The 16,740-nt window shown below is 33.9% G+C and overlaps 2 protein-coding genes across 2 annotated transcripts; both read right to left on the bottom strand.

Annotated features, from left to right (window-relative positions):
* Positions 1 to 6,564: 6,564 nt before the first annotated feature.
* Positions 6,565 to 6,927, bottom strand: LOC136802657 (putative ATP-dependent DNA helicase Q1). The gene has a single exon (XM_067059447.1). It carries the CDS (start codon positions 6,925 to 6,927, stop codon positions 6,565 to 6,567), a length of 363 nt encoding a protein of 120 aa, XP_066915548.1.
* A 9,079-nt stretch (positions 6,928 to 16,006) lies between these two features.
* On the bottom strand, positions 16,007 to 16,447 carry LOC136802751 (ATP-dependent DNA helicase Q5-like). The gene has a single exon (XM_067059546.1). The coding sequence runs from the start codon at positions 16,445 to 16,447 to the stop codon at positions 16,007 to 16,009; it is 441 nt and encodes a 146-aa protein (XP_066915647.1).
* Positions 16,448 to 16,740: the final 293 nt, after the last annotated feature.

Consider the following 16,740-nt stretch of genomic DNA (forward strand, 5'->3'; position numbering starts at 1 on the left):
TTAATGCATCTTTTACACAAGGAATTTCCCGAAAGCTCAAGCTGGCCAAGATCATTCCCTTACATAAGGGTGGAGACCAAAGTAAACCCAAAAACTTTAGACCAATTTCAATTTTACCTATCTTCGATAAAATTAGAAAAACTAATGCATGTTAGACTCAACTCCTCATAAAAAAACACAAAATCTAAACAATGCACAATACGGATTTCAAAAACATAAATCAACAAGTCCTAGCATGTAGATCTTCTAACAAAGTCTCACAACTCTCAAAGAAATTATTTCATGTGTATCTTTCTTGACCTAGCTAAAGCCTTCGATACAGTAGTCATGAAATAATGCTCCAAAAACTTTCTCATTATGGTATTCGTGGAGTCTCAAACAACTGGTTTAAATCATACCTATCCAATAGGAAGCAATGTGTATCAGTTGGAAATTCTTTATCAACCCCTCTAACAATCGACTGTGGAGTTCCACAAGGTTCTATCTTCTGTACATCAATGACATCATAAAATCTTCTCAAAAACTTTACTTTGTCCAATTTGCAGACGACACGTGCCTCTTCATGGAAAATAAGATAGATAAAACTGCTTTCAGAAGAAACTCAATTCCGAACTAAACAAGTCAGTGATGGTTAGTATCAAGCAACTTAGCCTTAAGTAATAAATCAAAACTTTCTTTTTTTCAGCAACCGAAAAGATAAGAACCCCCTGAACTGAAAATCCAAGGGACCATCATAGAAAACAAAGAAGTGGTAATATTTAGGTATTATGATGATAATAAATTAAATGGGATCATCACATGAAGGTCTCCCAACGAATATCTCGTGGTTAGGTAATTACATCAACTAAATTCCTAGTCCACCTGCCCTCCTATGTATTTATCATTCTTTTATTCAGTCCCCCGTTATATGGTATCCTGATGGGATCACATTGAGTCACCTACAACATAAACAACTTGTAAATAAGGCTGAAATATAATACAATCACACAAATACTAAAATTCTACACATTGACCAACTTTACCAGATGAAAGCTGTAGCTAATATTTAAATTAAACAAAAATCTTCCAGAATGTCAAAAATACATAAAACGACGAACCATAACCATGACCTTGGCACGTCAAGGTGACCAAGGCATGTTCATTAACCATCTAAATACATACTTTCCTTTAAACAGTCTTTCATGTAGATTCTGGAATGCTCACTGTAATAATATTTACGAACAAGACATGTCACTCTCATCTTTCACTGATAGATTGAAGAATAAATTCTTGCAATAAACAACTAATTTCTGATACGAAATCAAGTCGTTTGTATTCCCTTTACTTTTTCTCTTGAGGAATCATACATACCATGTAAATATCTGTAAATAGTTCTTCCTCTGTTTCTCTTTGTTCAATAAATTTCATTTACTTACATTCTTGATGCCAATAGGCACATTTAAAGCTGTCTTTGGGGTTGGTGTAATTTAAGATGCACGATCTAACGATTTACGATTCGCGATGCGCGATCCATGCATGAAATATGCTGATTATTCCTAATAATTATCATAAAACTTGAATTATATAACATAATTCTAAAACAATGGCATAATCTTTTCTCACTTTTGTTTACCACAGTAAATTTATCCAAAAAGAAATAAGTAAGAGCAATGGAACTACGAATAATTACGACCGTAAAATTATGAAAAAAAATTACTTAATCTTACAATAGAAAGAAAGTGAAAGTAATAAACAATGCATAAGAAATATTTTTGCTCGATCAGTTTTAACAATCATTAATCGAATATATAGGAATTTCTATCTTAAAGCAAATAGAAGAATATATTGTAGAACAATAAGTTTTGCGGACCGTAATGTACGAAGCGAAAACGGGTGCTCTATTATGAAAAAGAATTTTCTTCCGGTAAACAATTCCCCTAGATTGATTCAAATTATGAAAAAGAGAGAGAGTACAGAAGGTGAATGCACGTGGCTTTCACTGTCTTTTAATCTATGAAAACGCACTAAAAGCTTTTTTAAATATAATTTGTATGATCTTACATAAATGATGTTTTTAAAAATAATTGAGCTTCAGCGAATGAAAGTTTGTAAATGGCCTAAATATTTTATCATGATTAGCATAATTACGCATGAATTAACATATTTTATGCACAGATCACGAATCGTGCATCGTAAATCGTTAGATCGTGCATCTTAAATTACACCAACCCCTGTCTTTGCCACTATATATTTTATGTTAAGTATATTTATTTTTCTTAGCATAGCTTATGCTAATACTTACATTTTACTTATATTTTATTTAGAAGTATATTATTTAGAACCCATTATATTTATTTTAACTATTTAGCTTTTAGGAACAACATTATCCTTTGTATCACCGCTAAGGTGATATTTTTTTAGATATTCTATTTTTTAAATGTACATAGAACCAAAGCCCAAAAGGGCTGACTTGTGTACATAGACATATTTCGGAAACTATTATTAGAAAAGAAATCATATCATATATCTGGGGGAGGCTGAGTGTTGGACGTCCTTAAAACATGTTTAAAGCCGCTGCGCCTGTCGCAAGTCAGGGACTCCAGATTGCCTTGGTTGGGTTTTTGAGTGGGTTTTGGTGTTTGTGTTTTTCTGCTTGGCTTTTTAAACTTTATGTCTATTGGTTTGTTGGTTCTTTTTCGCATAAAATTCTCATTTCTTGACAGGATGTTTCATTGGTTTGATTTATATATTTAGAAAAATTCAAAAAAATGGAAAAAAAACGTGTAATTATAAAAATATTAGTGCTTTTTTATGTTTCATCTTTATTTCAGTACAGTCAAGTATCAATATTTGAGGTATTACGAAAATCGCTACTTTTTGCCGTAATCGCTTTGTTTTTAACATAAGGTCTTAGCAACGGGTACCCCGGGCATAGTTACGGGGCATTGAGAAAAAATCCTGACATAGAATTTCAAAAAGATTCTACATTACAAAATACACCTGTTCTATGTTGGGTTTTTTTCTCGGTGTTTTGTAGGCTTAATTATCGTCATGCAAAGTAAATAAAACCCCCTGGAAATCTTTAGGTTTTGATAAGCAAAATACTTACATACTATTGTTTACTTTTCAGGTATTCATCCAATCAGAATTCACGCTCAGAAACTTTCAACCAATCAAAATTCAACCGTGACGCGGGAAATGATCCAATCAGAATCCCGAAGCTAAAGACTTTAGAGCCAATCAGAATTTGTTAGCGAGCAGTATTCATCCAATTGGAATCGCGTAACACGAAAGCGAAAGTGAAAGTCAAGGCGGAAATATATTGTTTTTTCGACGTGATTTGCATATATTAGAACAGAAAGAAACGCCAATATGTCAAAGATTTGATTAAAACCACCTTATTTTTTGTTGAGTATCGCCTAAATTTATCGAAAAAATATGCTTTTCAACATTAATCTTAAAATCTCTTTTATTGTTAAGTATCCCCGGGGCGCTCAACGCACGCCGAAAGAAAAATAAGCGGGCGGAACCGCCCTCGTAGTTTAATCCCGGGATTGAAAAAACCTGGAGAAAACCTTTTCCGTACATATAATGTAGCTAAGGAATTTTAAAACACGGCATTTAAAGTGAAACAAGATGGCGGAGGAGTAGTGATTGGAGGTTTTTGTAATTAGACAGCATGACAAAGGTTTGTTATATTTTAGCAAGGAGGTAAGGTAAATTGCGTTATGACTGCTTTTAACTGTTTTTCTAATAAAGAATATCTTCAAACTTGACTTCACTGTATTTTATTTAGTATTTTCAACACTTTCTCTCCTTGAGGTCAGATCTCTGATCTTCACCATATGTAGGCACTTAAAATGGAAACAATAAAGACAAAACTCACAAAACAAAAAGACAATATAAATACAACAAAAATCTAGAATGAACATTCACAGAAAATCAATCAGGTTGGAATTGAAAAGGAAAAAATGATGACATAGACATCCATCAATGCAAAACTAGTGATCTAAAGTGACTACAAGGAAGAAAGCGACTCAATATGAGTTAAGATGGAAAGAAGTAACTCAATATGAGTCAAAAAATTTTTCAAGAAAACACATTATCTGTTCCTCAGTTTTCGACATACACAGGATTTCGGCCATTTGTGAAAATATCCTCCTATATGATGGAAATAGGGTTGTGTAGGTAGGCCAAGCAGTGTTAGCTAGACACCACCACAGATAAAAAGATGTAAAAAGATGTGTTTAGTGAAAGTATGAAATGCGCGCTAATATAAAATAAACTAAAACTTAAACTCCACGGAACCAGCCGAAGAAACTAAAATAACAATGAAAAAAGAAGTGTACTTTCTACTAGACAAAGTTGCCACACCTATGACACGTTTCTGCCTCAACGTTGTAGAAAGCATACTAGATGGGAAGGAACTGGGATTGGATCGCCACTATCCAACCCTGTGGCTCTCACACACATTTTACAGTTCAAAGAATAAGATGGAAAGAGTGGGAAAAGAATGAGAATTTAAGTAAAGTCGGACTATATACAAAAAAATTCCTACAGGAAGGAAAATACTCTTACTAAACAATAATGAAAATTTTTTCCTATACATTCAATTCATGAAAAGATATAAAATGTAGATCTGCGGACAAATTTTCAAAAGATGAAAGAAAAGAGGCTTATATTTTTTAAATAAATCGGTTTGGATTTGGTTGTTTTTATCATAATAACAATTTATCTACGTCATACCATAGTATCTATATATTAATAGCCGTAGTCTGTATGTGTGTTTGTTTGTTGGTTTGTTTTTTGTGTGTCACTTTCGTTTTCGCAAGCAATGTTTTGTTCTTTTAAAAGATGACTTTTATTTTGTTCTTGCTCCACAAATTTGTTTAACGATATTCGCGCCGTTTTATAAAGACTTTGTTTTGATTGATAGATTAGACTTTTTCTTTTTTTTCTTTCTTTTCTTTTGTTTTATGTTTTCGAATGTAATTAACGACCTTATTTGATTTGAGACATTCGAATTCTTTTCAAAACAAAAGAAATTTTTTAAACAGAATCTGTTAAAGAAAAGAACAAATATAAAATAAAACACAAGAATCACATAACAAGTTTGTTAGAACAACAGCAACATTAAAAATGCGGTAGGCGGTAAAAGGCGGTAAAAAGGCGGTAAAAACTAGAATTCTTTCTTCGTAAAAACGGACCTTTAAACATGTATGTCGATAATTATTTTGCTGTAAATCTAAGTCATTGTTGAATTTGAAAGATTATTGAAGTTATGACGAAGTTATTTTATAAAAAAACAATATAAAATTGCGCTATCTATCACGCTTTTTTGTCTGCGTGTCCTAGCTGCCTTCCGGGGGACTATGGTTGCGAGCTGACTTTTGGCCCTGCCCCTCGGACCCTTAGCAGAATAAAGAGGAGAAGAAACAAGGGAAATTGTGTGAATTTTAATTCACTTTTTGGAACTAATTTGACCAAATTTCTATCTTTCTGGGGGCAAAAAGATTCTTAGTGGGACTGAAGTTTGATTTTCCGATTTTTCAAACTGCCATGTTTCAAAAAGGCACACTTAAGGCCGGCACATACCTATACCCTTCTCTTGCCTAAGTATCCCCTCCCCCGGGCTGCCTCTTTTCGAAGAATAGGGTGTCATGTCTATTATTTCACTCCGCTTATCTTGACATCAAAGTTTTCCTAAACATCAAGAACTACGGCAAATATAACGCGAGCGAAGCGAGAAAAAAAATCTAATTGCAGAGCCGTCTCGGACGTCGCTGGTCGCCGGTATGGTGTAATTTGGGAATGACGCCCTTTCTGTTTTCTGATTATTTTCGCCACAAAAATCTTTTTCAAAATATGGTTAAAAGATGCGTCACCCGGGAGGGATAGAGTCAAACTTTGAAGAGAATTCTTCCCTTTAATTTTGATTTCATCGTGTTTAAGCCACCTTCCCAACATCTCAAAGGACTTTAAATGCGTTCAGCAAACAGTTAAACCGGCGTGCGACGCCGGGTACCGGCTAGTACATTTTTATTTGAAAATAAATACCTTTTCACGATTATCTATATATTTAGAAGTTCCGTTAAATTAGATTTTATCAAAAAAGTGATATTGATATATGTATCAAAAAGTAAATATTTAGAATCTTACAAGTTTTCATCACTATAGTCACAGTCAGTGTCTTAGCTATAGTCTAAAGAGTCTAGAAATTCATACTTAAGTCAGTTTTTAATTTCTTTGGTGGGTTTGATTCACCTTCAAAATAATTCTTAATAACGTTAAAAATATCCTTGGCCCAAATCTCATCAGCAATACACGTGTTGAGTAAGTATTCTGGTGAGTCAATGTAAGGTAATTCTTCAATAATCTTTTTGAGAATAGGTGTGGTCAGTCCACTCAAAAAAGCTGAAGGAACAGTATGTAATGATTCATCAAAATCACTATGAAAATTTCTCAGCAAGTCTGATAGGTTGAATTTGTCCTCTTGTGAAACTTCTCTGAGAACAATTTTAAAATCAGCAGGTTTAGATGTCAACCTTTCCATATCTTCAAAGGAATATAGCTTACAACAATCGTCTAATCCACATTCACATAATTTTTGCCATCGGCATTAAATGGAGAGAACAATCGTGTTCTCAAACATGAGGAATTCCCATTACTGATGTAGTCCCTCATTTGTTTTGAAATAACTGATGAACTTTTTGGGTATGCATACAAAATGGCATGAGAGATTGCTTCGCCAGACCTTCCGGCACGTCCAATCTGCTGGCAATACTCAACCAAGCCATGAGCTGGACCGTAATGAAAGACAAACGACAAATCTTTGCAGTTGACACCACAACCAAGTACACTGGTAGCAATGATTATACGAACATTTCCAGTTCCTTTTGTCAAACAATTCATAGCTTTTTTATAACCAAAAGTGTCAGCGTGATACATTGAAATCAAAAGATTTTTGTGTAATTCAATATTGTCCTTGTATGCATGGGGTCCCAGTTCAACTATGAACTGTTGAAACAACCAGCCAGCCAATTCCTGGGAGTAACAGTATATCAAAACTTTTGGACAACCAATACCCTGTTCTATAATCCAGTCAAACACCCATAAAAAACATTTTTTTCTTTCATTTTAACCAAAGAAAGACGCAAATTTGGTCTGTCACTACACGAAAACACACATTGTAATAAGAAGATAAACTACATGAAACTTCAATCAATTGGGTGTAGTCTCTATCAACGGTTGCACTCATAGCCTATACTAGACGTCACCCGCGTTTTTTCTACGCAATTAACGTCTATTACACTTTGCGACTTTTTCGAATGTTTGGAGCCCGGGTTTTCGGGCTCCGATTTTGTTCTCGGCAATCGCGATTTTGCCGTAGCTTTCAACAGCCGTGGTGGCGGGAGCTTAGGTCGCACTCAGTCGTAGCTCAAGTCGTCTATATGGATAAATGCATCATGTCTTGACTGGAATTATTTAACTTTGCGAGCTGTTGGCGATGGAGAATTTTTTTGGATTTCGCTGAATTTCACATAGTTTGTTTACCTTTTTGCTTTAAACACAAAACAGAGATACTCTTTTTGGTAGCTGCAAATACATGGTAATCTTCTTTTTTTTTAATTTAGAGAAAAGTTACACAGTTAGAATGGAAAAGTTTGAAGAAAGTGTTAGATTCGCTTGTAGACATTTTGAGATTGAACATTTTCATGACGAGCAAATTGAATGCATAAGACAATTCTTTGCTGGCAAAAATGTATTTTGTAGTGTTCCTACAGGCTTTGGAAAAAGCCTCATTTATCAAAGCTTGCCACTGATACATGATTTTATGTATGAGTCTGTCCCAGACAAACCGGTCTATTCGACAATTTTAATAATCTCCCCATTGAAAGCTTTGATGGCCGACCAAATGAATACCCTCCAAAAGCAAGGATTCAATGCTAAAATCCTGAACTGTCACACAAAGTTAGATGACATTATAACTGATGAGGGCGGTGTGACAGTCAGTCATCTTTTTTGTTCGCCGGAAGTATTAGATATCCCAGTTTGGAGAAATGCATTGTCATCCCAAACATTTAAAGAGAATGTCATTGGTGTTGCAATTGATGAAGCCCATTGTATAGTTGAATGGTAAGAAACTGTCATTTTTTTCAAACACTTCTCTTGTCAAAAAGAGTTAGCAAGATTCTCATTAAAACTATGGAAACTTTATAAGAATATATATAAAATTATTTCAGTCAGTTAGTGGAAATACCTCCATTTAAAGCATGTTCAAAGTTCACAATAACGATTTTCTTTTTATTACGGAAACAAGTGAGAACAAGTCATTAAAACTAAAAGTCAGCACTCCGTGTTTGTGACGTATGTTTTGTAATCAATTTTCAGTTTCTGTTTCTACGCCATTTTTTAGACTTCTTAGTAGAAGAACGTATCATTCAATAAGGAATTTTATAACACTTCATGGCAGATTAAAAAGACACTTCCACTAACTGTCAGTTTTTCAAAGATGAGCCTTTTAGAAATTATCAAAATTTGCGTTACATTTCAAGCGTTCATTGAAAAAATACTCCTGAGTCTCTAAAAACATTTTTCAATACCAAGGCAAAAATTTATTCACACTTTTGACACTTTCGGCCCATAATAAAAAACAGGTAAGGTATTTCATTTCATTTCGGCATCTTTCTTTTTATTTTGTGACAACTACATTTTTAAGTAAGATGCTGTTAAAAAATTGTTTCAGAATTATATACAAATTTTTAACATATATAACTGTGTACAAAACATCATCAGCTCAAATTCGTATTTATATATTAATAAAGATAAAGATGGGTACGTACAATTCAAAGTTATAATAATTTGGAAATTAAACGTATCCTATCAAACATTTTTTTAGGGGATTGGATCAGAATTCTCAATCTAACCGCAATGCGTTCAGAAAATGGTACTACAAATTAGACCAACTTCGCTCAATTTTGAGACATGTTCCCTTCATTGCATTATCAGCAACTGTCACTGCAACCAACAAATTAAAAATTTATCCCCTTTTGTCTTTCTGTCATTCAAATACATTTTCTGTTGTAAAATCACCTCTGAAAGACAATATTAGATTCAGTGTCAACTATGTAGAAAAATGTCGAGTAGAAGAGATTTTTGACAACTTCATTGATATATTTCAAAACAATTTACATGATTACCCTCGAACACTTATTATTTGTCAATCACGCAAACAAACATCACTATTGTACAAACATTTCAAAGCTATTTTGGGAAATAAATTCTATGTGAGCTCGGTACCTGATGAACGTAAACGACGGGTAGATATGTTTCATGCTAAAACACCTGATCCAGTGAAGGAACACATAGTCGAAGACATGACTGACAAAGGGGGTAACATCAAAATTTTGATATGCACTTCAGCTTTTGGAATGGGTGTAAATACAAAGGGTATCACTCAGATCATCCATTTTGGACCCCCTCGATCAATAGAAAGTTACATTCAGGAATGTGGGAGAGCAGGGAGAGATGGTGAACCAAGTAAATGCCACTTAATTTATAATGGCATGCTTATGCTGTTTACAAGTGATGAAATGAGAACTTATGTACAAAATAAGGAGAGTTGTAGAAGGAGGCAGCTACGTGAAAGTTTCGAGGCTTCAGGAGAGGAGGGAATGGTTGGGTGTCAATGCTGTGACTATTGTTCAAGGGATTGTATATGTGATTTAAATCATGAAGTTCAGTTATTTGACGATCTATCGATGTGTATCAAAGAAGTAAAGGTCAGATCTATCACCAAATCCCAAAAGGAAGATGTTGAGCAAATATTACGAAATGATTTAATGATACCAACTTCAAGTAAATTATCACTGCCTACAACTTTGTTTTCCTTTAATGAACTTCAAATTCAGCAAGTAATGTCAAATGTTGATAAAATTTTTAATCTTGTTGATGTTTACAACTACGTTGAGGTTTGGAAAAAACGACATGCTGTGAAAATCCTCAATACTATTAGCTTGGTTTTTGGAGATTGTGGTTCTTTAAAGGAAGATGACAATGATGAGTTAGAAGAAAATTTTGTAGAAGAACATTGGCAAGGTTTGATTGTGTCAAATGAAAGTGAATTTGAGTCAGATCCAGATTATTCCAATATTTACAATGATGATATGACTGATGATGATGATTATTATTAATAAAATTACATAAATATAAGTGAATTTTAATAGTATTATAGTTTCAACTGCAACATAACATTCGATATTATACAGTATTTTGTTTGTAAGTTCTTTTTGTTTATAAGCTAGATAGTTTACATTTCATTGCTCTCCACTTTTACATAATGTTTTTGTTTCAGAAGCAAATTTGCAAATTAAGATCAATTTTCACTCATTGATAATTCTTATAAAACCTTGTTTAAAATAAAGTACATAAATAGTCATAACAATTTATCTAGCAAACATTCCTGATTTTGTCTTTTTTTTGTGCAATTCAATCCATTTGTATGTTTCACTCAAATTTAAACCTTCCAAAAGGCTTTGTGAAAAGTTTTTGTAAGTCTGAAATCGACGACCAGTTTCAAAGACCAAAGCTTTTCCTTCAAGCATTTCGCCAACCAGTTTTCTCAAGTCAACAGTGACATCAGCCTTCTTGTGGTTACCACCGCCAATATCCATTTTACCCACCATTGCATCAAAAATTTGCAATAATTTCTTTGTTCACCTCAAGGGAACGGCAAAATCTATCTACAGCATGTTTATTAGTGTTGTTAGGACCCATTTTACGTAATCCTACTTTGATCAAACCATTGAAATGTTCCAGGGATAGGTCCAAAGGGATGTTACCACCTCTGCCTTGTTTGGACTTGACACTACGATTCCAAATAAGCCGTTCAGCATCACGCGGGGATAACAGAGCATAGTACTGAAAAAGGATGTACAGACTTTCTAGTGCATATTTATCACTATGTCCATCTGCTCTAAAATAAAGTAAAAAAAACTTCCATTGTCTTAAAATTCGTTGACCATCAGCCTCAGAAATAGCATCATGAAAGTTCCTCAACATTATCCCATACTCTAAAAAAGCAATCTGATAATTAAAGCAATCATCTGATTGATTTGCACCAAATGATAATGTATTGCATTCCACTTTCTTGTAAACAAAATTGTGTTTTGTCCTTTCATGAGTGAGTCGTGTTGCACCATCCAATTTAAATAACTTATCACATCCTTCAAAACGACATTTAAATTTTCCATCACTGGTCACATGGGACTCAGTCGACTCTGACTTTAAATCGTGAATGGAGTTGTTCCAATGTTTGACATTTTCAGTTCTGAAATATAAAACAATAAAGATTATTTGATTTTAGAGCTAGATAAGTATTATATGCAAGGCTTTAAGAAGAAGAGGTTCTATAAAGACTGATAATTTGTAGTTCCTTTTGGTAAAAAAAAACAACACAAAGCTTGGATTGAAAAGAGCTTTGTATATATTGCAAATTTGTCTTTAAATTAAACACACCTATTGATAAATTTATCAATTATATTGCCACACAATGTTTTAAGAAAAATCTTCTTTAGACTGGTATCATCGCTTTTTCTAAGTCTTTCAAGCTTGTCTTTATATTCCTCTGATGGTTGATCGTCAATATTATTCATTCCCATTATCACACATGCACCAGCCACTAATTTCGAATCGATCTAGAAAAAAAATTGGGACAAGTTGAGAGGTTTTGTATGCACTTTCTTTACAGTATCTTTCATATTCTGTAGAAAAGATATATGAGTTGCAGCACAATAAAATAATCCAATTGAATTAAAATTACCTCAACGTCCATAAATTTCTTGACAGCACTGTATCGATCTTTTACCTCTTTCCCAACACCTCTTCTATCAATTGCAATCTTGTCACTAAACAGGGTGTTTTTTCCATGAAAGACTTGCCATCGAAAAAGTGATCCATGCCAATCTGGTATGAAATGTCATATTTTTAATACAATATTTTAAAGCAGATCATGGTCAAATTTAGACTCTAATTTTTTAAATCTAGGTGAATTGCATTTTAATTTTCTAACCTGGAGCAGTTTCATTGATGTGTGGAAATCTGCAACCTCAAAATGTAAGCCTTCCATTCTTTGCTCTGAATCAAAGCCATTTGCCACTTCCAGCAATGAGTTGACTCCTCTTTCTATTGTAAGCTGATCTCCTGAAGAAAAAAAAATAGTTCCTGTCATTTAAATCCTCACAAACACTCAATATGAAATATAATGGCAGTTGTTACTATCCCTTAAGGGAACTTAATTAAAAAAATTAAAAAAATTCACTATTCGCCAAAATAAGTTCCCGTCAAAATTGAAACCATTTAGGATATTTGCTGCCCGCCAAAATTAGTTCCTGCCAAAAAAAGTTCCCTTAAGGTAGTATTTTTTTTTTACTTTGGATTGCTCTACTTACCAACAATACCCAATTCATTACAAACAATTTCTCCACCCTCTTTTTCATAACGTGGTTGGAATTTTTGAATTTCACCCAATATGTTAAGCATACCATCACTTGTATTCTCGTTTTCAAATAGGACACCAAGGAATGTCTAAAATAGAAAGAACTTATGACCCTTTATTCTATATCCACTTTTGTAGTAGTGTAAAAAATCTTTTTGGAGGATTATTTATGAAATTGCTCATATTATCTATCAAAGTTTTTTGCATTTTATGATTAAATTTTGATAAGAAAAACAACAATGAAAGATTCAAAGCTTTTAACCAAGTAAAGTATTCTAAACTTACAGTTTCAGTAGGTTCTGATAATAAATGTGAATATCGATTTTCTATATGCTTGTCCGTGTGATCTTCCAGAAATTTCAGACAAGGTATATATTTGGTTACAACCCGACCAATGAGGGAAATGTAATTCTTTCTTTGAATTAATTGCTCTGCGTCACTCGACAAAAAAATTGAATTTTCCAAGTCTTCTAAACTTCTGTCATTGACATCAGAAAAATCATTGCATGGACATCTGTTCTCAGTTGACATCCAGGATGTCCAATGCACAAACTGAATAAAAGGATATGAAATAAAAAGAAATTTATTCAAAATTTATGAGATGAATAGATAAATTTCAGTAATTATCGCTTATATGTATTCCAACAAAATCAAGTTTTAAAGGATTAAAACAGATTTGAAACTGCCATACCTCATCCTTATTTTCAAGGGTCTCATCATGGGTTGTCTGTTTCTTGTCCAGATTATCGATAGTCACCTTGCGTCCATTATCAACTGGCCGGGACTTTGTTGGTTTTGAAGGTATTTTCAGCACAGCACTGCGTAATTCGAGCTTCAAAGAAAAAAAAACTATATATAATAGATATTTGGGTTAATTACTTCAAAACTTCAAATCTTAGTGAATTTGTATTTTTGAAGGAAAATTAATCCATTAATTTTAAAGTAATGACACAAATTCATATTTTATAAAGCAAAAAAAGTCTCCAAGTTCATTTTAAGGAGAAGTATCATTCTATCATAATGAATAACAAGGAGTACGTGAAAGTCTCATTTGAAATGATTATAGTCAATAGTTACTTTATGATCAGAAAATCTATTGTGTTGGCGCTCTTGCTCTTCATCGCTGTCACTATCTGGTGCTATGTTAAATCTTCCCAATTTTTGTGACTTAATAACTTTGACTGGGATTTCTGCGGTTTTATCAAGAGATATCCTTGGAACGCGTTTTAGTGTGTGTATCTTCTTCCTGCACAGTACTTGAATGAGGTTTCCCTCATTTTCTTGAGCAATTCTCTCTGTTTCAACTTCAACCTTGTCTTTCAGCTTTTTATCAAAATCTACACCATACTCATTCATTTTGTTGTAATAGGTTGTAACTGAAGTGGTAAGACGTAGAGGCTGTAACCTGCGGATTGTATTCTAAAGGAAAAATAAAAAATGGCGTGTTTTATGATAGCTACTAGACTATTTATAATTATTTCTTTGCAAAAATTAAGTTTTCTTAGGAATTAATGAAATTTTGAATAATTTTTCATTAAAATTTGTTCCTTTACACTAGAATGATAATTTTTTATTTAGTCTCCTGTGCATGGTTAACACAGGAATAGATAGATTAATATAGACTTGTACGTTAGTAAACGTTGAAGAAAAAACTATTTATTAAATAATAACCTTTTTTGTAGTTGTTGATAGAATTGTCTTCAGTTCTCTTTATTTTTAGCTACTATTTGAACAGCAAAGCTTAAATGAAATTATGACAGAATATTCTAAAGGCAAACAAGAATTCACACAAAAAATATAGACTTGTTTCCCATTTTTCATTTTAGTGAATAAATATAAATTGATTGACTCACGGTATGACTTGAATGTTGCAAAATGGTATTGATGAGGATTTGATATGCATTCATATGGCAACAGCGGTTTTTCAGTAGAACACATATGGCAGACGATATTGATGCCTTCCAATGGTTTGCGAGGTAATCTTTCTCATTCTTGATTGCAATCGCCATTAACAAACTCTTGCTGAGTGGGGCTTTGTTTTCCATTTCTTTCACCAAATCTTGAAAGCTAAATATTTTCATTTTTGATTTTTGAGTTGTTCTCAGGATTGATGGTTTTTTCTTGCAGCACATGTCATCTGCTTCTTTTTGTACGTCTTTGATGACCAATTTATGTATAATTTCCTTCATTTTAGGCTGTTTGTATGCTGCCAAAACCACATCTTTGATATTCCCACGACAAAGGGCCTTCCCTATAGATGCAAGTTCTGGAGGTAGTGTACGCTCCTTTGACCATCCTTGCGATGTTATTTTCACACCAGTATGGAGGTGAGAATTATCAGAATCAACAGAAGTGTTTTTGGAATTACATGTATTGTCGCTGGGTTTACACATGGGAGTTGGGACAGAGCAGTTGGAAATTGGCCTGGTTTTCTCAAGTTCTTTCTGTTGTGGATTGATCATTTCTTCTCGTAAAGTTGAAATTTTTGCGAACAAATTTTTTATTTTGAATAACGAATCTCTACACTTTCTGCAAAGTTTATCATCACCACCTTGACTGGCTATTCCGATACGATCTAGCACTGGCTCTGGCAAGAACTGATCAGCAGATCTTATCACTGGATTGACATTATAAACATGCTTTCCACTGACTGGAACTGGTGTTTTACATGCAACACAGTTTGACTCTACCTCTATTGACCACTCAATATCTGGATCTAATAATGAAATAAAAATTTGTCCCCGGTCAAATAATGCTAAGCGTGGCTAGTAGACGAGTTGCCACTTCCATGGTACAGGAGGTTATTTCACATATGGTCTATTTCACATATGGTTTATTTCATCTGTTTTTGATAAATTAAAGAGACCTCTTGTACCCTTATAATGTTTTAGGTTTTTAAAAATGTTTATAGTTTTGTCTACCACAGGATTCGGACCCAGACTTAACACTATTTTACCAAGGACGATGGAATAAGTCTTATGTTTAAGGTTTGCATCTCTTCAGTAGAGGCTTTCATAAACATAAAATCTAAACCATCTATCTACTGTCTCTTTCATAGTTTTTAACTAGATATATACAATGTGTAATTAGAGAAAAATAAATAAAGTTACTGAGCTGTATAACTATCAAACTTACTTGTTAATAATTCATCCATCATTGATAAAAAAAACTTCCTTCATTTAAAAATATTTCATGTGCTACACAAAAAAAAAAACACTGCAAAACTTGACTGACTGCTGTATTTTTTCCTTTTTTTGGCTGTCTAAAAAATTTGCCAAACCTTTGAACCAAAACAAAAACAGATTCCCTTGCATTGCTTTGTTTATGTTTTTTCGTCTGTATCTCCAACGCTCCTCACTCTAGAGGTCTACCATTTTGCGCACCACCGTTTGGTTTGTTATGATTTGTTTTGATTTGTTTGGGTCTGTCCGCCATGGAGTTTACATATAAGGGCCCACTATCTGCCCGAGACCGATCGCACCCTCCACCGTTTGGTTCCTTATTTTCAAAAGCGCACCAAAGTGGAACTCACTAAGAAACGGGATAAAAAATCTCGGTTTTTAGTGAGGCACTCGCTATTGCACTCAAGGCCAACACAGGAATATTTTCTGAACAAAATGAACGCACGGAACCAATACGAGCAAACGCCTCTCGAAAAGCTTCTCCATCTTTAGAAGAGGGAGTTCCCCATGCGACCTTGTGTGCCTCATCAACAACAAAACATTTAACATTTTTACTGAAATACTGGGAAGATAACACATCCTTCCAGTGATTGTTCAGCCAAGCTTCGGGAGTGTCAATAATCAAATTGAACTGGCCAGAAACAATTTCTTTGTAAGTTCCATCCAATGAGCAGGCACGGAGGTTCAGCGATTTACGAAGATTGTTTGCCTCTTCAATCTGATTTGGAATCAGTGCCTTCAGTGGCGAAAAAACAACAATGATGGCCTGGTCTGGTTGACCAGGAAGCATTTTGCAAACTGATGGCAAAAGCTGACAAATCGTACTTTTACCATAAGACGTGGGTAAAATAGCCAACGTGTCATGACCATTGATGATGTTGGTTATGGCTTCCAGTTGTTTTGGTTTGATCGAAAAAGAAGAATTCACCTTTGAAATGCAGCATCGACATCATCTCTGATCACAGAAGCCATCTTGATTGTGTTGTGTGTCGCTGAACTGAAAGAACTTTCGTTTTGATGTAAACATTACTCGTGGTTGCACTAACTAAAACAAAAACTCAATCACGGCAAATATGAAACTCC

This window comes from Clytia hemisphaerica, unplaced genomic scaffold, assembly GCF_902728285.1.
Source record: "Clytia hemisphaerica strain Z4C2 unplaced genomic scaffold, Clytia hemisphaerica genome assembly, whole genome shotgun sequence".
Classification (NCBI taxonomy): domain Eukaryota; kingdom Metazoa; phylum Cnidaria; class Hydrozoa; order Leptothecata; family Clytiidae; genus Clytia; species Clytia hemisphaerica.